Here is a 5769-nt window from a genome sequence, read left to right on the forward strand (position 1 = left end):
AGTAGTTCTATGCACCAGGCCACGCATCCCTCGAGCTACGCAGCAATCTAAGATTCTTAACAACATTAATCAAGTTTCAAACGTGATTTAAATCTGAATCGAAATGCACAATGTTAAGCATATGGATGATCTCTGCGCACGTGCAAGACATCGACACTTAAAATTTCTATTAAATTTATAAATATTTTGACGTCAAATTTTATTTCTATAAGTATGAATATGAATGGAAATCATAGTTACTATAGAATAAGTATGGAGAAAAATAATAAATAAAAATATATAAAAATAATGAATAAATATATTATTCGTTTGTTTTCCAGATTCGAACTTGATACCATCAAAAAGAAATAGATATCAAGAAGTAGTTCTATCCACCAGACCACGCATCCCTCGAGTTACGCAGCAATCTAAGATTCTTAACACCATTAATCAAGTTTCAAACGTGATGGAAATCTGAATCGAAATGCACAATGTTAAGCATATGGATGATCTCTGCGCATGTGCAAGACATCGACATTGAAATTTCTATTAAATTTATAGATATTTTGAAGTCAAATTTTATTTCAGGAAGCATGAATAGGGATGGAAATCATACTTACTATAGAATAAGTATGGAGAAAAATAATAAATAAAAATATATAAAAATAATGAATAACTATATTATTCGTTATTTTTCCAGATTCGAACTTCAGACCATCAAAAAGAAATAGATATCAAGAAGTAGTTCTATCCACCAGGCCACGCATCCCTTGAGTTACGCAGCAATCTAAGATTCTTAACACCACTAATCAAGTTTCAAACGTGATGGAAATCTGAATCGAAATGCAGAATGTTAAGCATATGGATGATATCGGCGCATTTGCAAGACATCGACAGTTAAAATTTCTATTAAATTTATAGATATTTTGACGTCATATTTTATTTCTATAAATATGAATATGGATGGAAATCAGAGTTACTATAGATTAAGTATTTAGAAAAATAATAAATAAAAATATATAAAAATAACGAATAAATATATTATTCGTTCGGCTTCCATTTTCGAACTTGAGACCATCAAAAACAAATAGATATCAAGATGTAGTTCTATCCACTAGGCCACGCATCCCTCGAGCTACGCAGCAATCTAAGATTCTTAACAACATTAATCAAGTTTGAAACGTGATTTAAATCTGAATCGAAATGCACAATGTTAAGCATATAGATGATCTCTGCGCACGTGCAAGACATCGACACTTAAAATTTCTATTAAATTTATAGATATTTTGACGTCAAATTTTATTTCTATAAGTATGAATATGAATGGAAATCATAGTTACTATAGAATAAGTATGGAGAAAAATAATAAAGAAAAATATATAAAAATAATGAATAAATATATTATTCGTTTGTTTTCCAGATTCGAACTTGATACCATCAAAAAAAAAATTGATATCAAGAAGTAGTTCTATCCACCAGACCACGCATCCCTCGAGTTACGCAGCAATCTAAGATTCTTAACACCATTAATCAAAATTCAAACGAGATGGAAATCTGAATCGAAATGCACAATGTTAAGCAAATGGATGATCTCTGCGCATGTTCAAGACATCGACACTTAAAATTTCTATTAAATTTGTAGATATTTTTACGTCAAATTTTATTTCTATAAGTATGAATATGGATGGAAATCATAGTTACTATCGAATAAGTATGGAGAAAAATAATAAATAAAAATATATAAAAATAATGAATAAATATATTATTCGTTTATTTTCCAGATTCGAACTTGAGACCATCAAAAAGAAATAGATATCAAGATGTAGTTCTATCCACCAGGCCATGCATCCCTCGAGCTACGAAGCAATCTAAGATTCTTAACACCATTAATCAAGTTTCAAACGTGATGGAAATCTGATTCGAAATGCTCAATGTTAAGCATATGGATGATCTCTGCGCATGTGCAAAACATCGACACTTAAAATTTTTATTAAATTTATAGATATTTTGACATCAAATTTTATTTCATGAATAGGATGGAAATCATAGTTACTATAGTATAAAGTATGGAGAAAAATAATAAATAAAAATATATAAAAATAATGAATATATAAATTATTCCTTCGGATTCCAGATTCGAACTTGAGACCACCAAAAACAAGAAGTAGTTCTATCCACCAGGCCACGCATCCCTCGAGCTGCGCAGCAATCTAAGATGCTTAACACCATTAATCAAGTTTCAAACGTGATGGAAATCTGAATCGAAATGCACATTGTTAAGCATATGGATGATCTCTGCGCATGTGCAAGACATCGACACTTGAAATTTCTATTAAATTTATAGATATTTTGAAGTCAAATTTTATTTCAGGAAGCATGAATAGGGATGGAAATCATAGTTACTATAGAATAAAGTATGGAGAAAAAAAATAAATAAAAATATATAAATATAATGAATAAATATATTATTCGTTCGGCTTACAGATTCGAACTTGAGACCATCAAAAACAAATAGATATCAAGATGTAGTTCTGTCCACCAGGCCACGCATCCCTCTAGCTCCGCAGCAATCTAAGATTCTTAACACCATTAATCAAGTTTCAAACGTGATGGAAATCTGAATCGAAATGCACAATGTTAAGCGTATTGATGATCTCTGCGCATGTGCAAGACATCGACACTTAAAATTTCTATTAAATTTATACCCCCCAGGGGCTCACCTACTATAGGTGAGTACGGGTTTCCCAATCCCGAGGTTCCCAGGGATCTTTACTCCCTTTCAGTTCGCTCTCCTCTACGCTTTCTGCTTTCTGCTGTGTCTTTCCTTCCCTGGACGGCAAGCGATGGAGCTCTCCATGAGAAGCTGTCGCCGCACTGTTTGCTTCTTGCTTCTCATGGACAGCCAAAACCCCACGTGTTGGCCGTGCGTGGTGACCCATTAGAAAGACGGGTGGTGCACTGTGGTCCCCAGTTCATCAATCGGCTGGTACCTAGTCACCTGAGTGGCTAGTCTGCTAGTTATCAAGCGAAGGGGTTCCTCCTTGGCTTGGCGTTAAGGGTGGTCACTGTCCCCGGGGGTAACTCCGAGCGTATAGGTTCCGGCTAGCACCAAGGTAAGCGCCGAGGCTGGGAATGGCCAGAGCCGGTGGCTGCCTTCCCTTGTTGGGCTCCGTGGTGGGCGGTGCCGTCGGACCCGAATCTTATTTCATATCGTATGGGCTCCTCCAAACGTCGTCCCTTCAGTGGGCGTAAAAATGTTCATAAATTTACTACAAACATGACTACAAATATGAATCAGTTTGACACGTATTTTATCATGAAGCGTATATCTGAAAAAAAATGAAACCTTTAATTCTGTCTCCCCATTTCTTGTACAGAAAGCCATCGCAGCAACTGTAGGCGAAGTGTCCTCTATTAGAAAGATGCGTTCAGGGGATTTGTTTTTGGAAGTTTGCACGAAAAAGCAAGCCCAACAAATCATTAAATTGAAGGCTTTGGCTACGTTCCCTATTGCGGTCACTCCTCATATCTCATTAAATTATTCAAAAGGTGTTATTACCTGCGGGGAACTGTTTAATGTTCGTATTGAGGAAATAACACACGAACTGAAACCTCAAGATGTAACGCTTGTACGCCAAATTACCATTCGGAGAGAAGGGCAAATTTTACCAACAAAGCACTATATTTTAATTTTTCATTCTACGAAATTACCTGAATGCATATATGCGGGGTACATAAGATTGCCAGTTCGGCAATACATACCAAATCCTTTGCGATGTTTTCAGTGTCAGCGTTTTGGGCATTCCAAAATTAATTGTCGAGGAACACTCACTTGCGCACGCTATGCTGAGAAAGGTCACGACAGCCAGCAGTGCACGGCGCAAGAAAAGTGCGTAAATTGCAGTGGTTGCCATGCCTCATATTCCAAATCGTGTGAACGCTGGCAGCTTGAAAAGCAAATTACAAGCATAAAAATTAAAGAGGACATATCCTATCCCGAAGCAAGACGGAAAATTTTAGCATCAACACCCAAACCTGGTGTGAGCTATGCATCCGTAGTGCAAAAGTCTTTCTGTGAAAATTATAGTTGCCCAAACTGTAAAAAAACAGTCAATAAAGAGAAAACTCAGGAAAAAATTTCCGAATCCGACACTGAGGCATCTTTGACCAGTACTCCTGAAAATAGTAACGCTGTTGCACATAAACCCAAACCCAAAACAAATAAATCTTTGAAGTTAAAACTCTCCAAGCGTGGAATGGTTGCAAAAGACATTTCTCATAAACTTAAAAAAAACTACTTTACGCAGTTCTGTAGCCCTAGGACTTGCAAACAAAGATGTCGCTCATAAAGACTTAACATCCATTTTTAGTGGCTCCCCGAAAAGTCCGGAAACCATCTCACTCCATCCGTCTGAGGAGGAGGATGAATTTAAAATGAGTTGCGATGATTCGCAACCTCCGAACATTGTTCCCAGAACCTCCCTTGCAAAAAGATTTTCTTAATGGGTACTTTCCTTTCTTGGAATTGTCGCTTCATTAGATCCAAACTTTCTGGCATCAAGTCCATTTTAAACAAATTTCATCCAATCTGCCTTGGGGTACAAGAAACTTTCTTGACACCCAACATCCCTATCAAAATACGAGGCTATAACTGTGTTCGGAAAGATGCAGACACAGGAACCCGAACCTCTGGTGGTGTCTGTATCTTTACTTCAAATCTATATCCGAGCACATCTCTCAAATTGGATACATCCCTGCAGGATGTGGCTGTGCAAGTTCACGAACGAACTTTGGTCACAGTCTGCTCTATTTACTTACCACATCATGATGTTATTCGTCAACATGAATTTGATGACTTAGTGGACCAACTTCCGTCCCCTTTCATTTTATTTGGCGACTTCAATGGGCACAGTACGTTGTGGGGTTCTGATTGTACAAACTCTCGTGGGCGGCAGATTGAACAATTTATTTCTGTCTCTGCCTGCTCAACAATGAGGAAAAAACATATTTCCAAGAGCCTACACGCAGCTTCCATAGTCTTGATCTAGCCATGTGTTCACCTGAACTTCTTCAAATGATAAACTTTCAAGTATGTGATGATTTATATAATAGTGATCACTTCCCAATTATTGTCTCTAATATTGATAGAGGAAATACGGATCTTCGCAGTCCACATTTCCTATTCCATAGGGCAGATTGGGATGCTTTCACACAACTGGCAGTTATCACAGAGGACATGGTAAGAGGTGTAGACATTTCGGAAGCTTTACAACATGTCACTGATGTCATAATGAACGCCGCTAATAAAAGTATTCCCAAAAGTTCACCACGTCTAAGACGATTTCGTAGACCGTGGTGGAATGACGCATGTCGCGACAGTTATAAGAAACAGAAAAGGTGTTGGAATATTTTCAGGAGATACCCAACGACAGAAAATCTTCTTGCTTTTAAATGTGCCAAAGCCTATGCTCGACGTATTCGTCGCGTTAGTCAAAGGGAATCTTTTATGTCCTTTGTTTCTTCTATTACATCCTGCACCTCCAGTAAGATTTTGTGGAAAAACGTCAAAGCCGCAAATGGGATTTATCGGGAATCGTTCTTTCCTGTATTAAAAGTTGGAAATGTAACGCATTCTGCCCCATTAGACATAGCTAATATTCTCGGAAAGGCTTTTGAACAGGTTTCCGCAATTGAATCTTACAACTCTGATTTTCTAGCAATTAAGAAACCTGCAGAACGTTTGCCTTTGTGTTTCCATAACAGGAATACTTTCCCATATAATTCTGAATT

The 5769-nt window shown here is 37.1% G+C and overlaps 1 protein-coding gene across 1 annotated transcript; it reads left to right on the forward strand.

Annotated features, from left to right (window-relative positions):
• Window positions 1-3401: 3401 nt before the first annotated feature.
• Window positions 3402-4328, forward strand: LOC129975580 (uncharacterized). Its single transcript, XM_056088643.1, has one exon. The coding sequence runs from the start codon at window positions 3402-3404 to the stop codon at window positions 4326-4328; it is 927 nt and encodes a 308-aa protein (XP_055944618.1).
• The last annotated feature ends 1441 nt before the right edge of the window (window positions 4329-5769 follow it).

Source organism: Argiope bruennichi, chromosome 7, assembly GCF_947563725.1.
Source record: "Argiope bruennichi chromosome 7, qqArgBrue1.1, whole genome shotgun sequence".
NCBI lineage: Eukaryota > Metazoa > Arthropoda > Arachnida > Araneae > Araneidae > Argiope > Argiope bruennichi.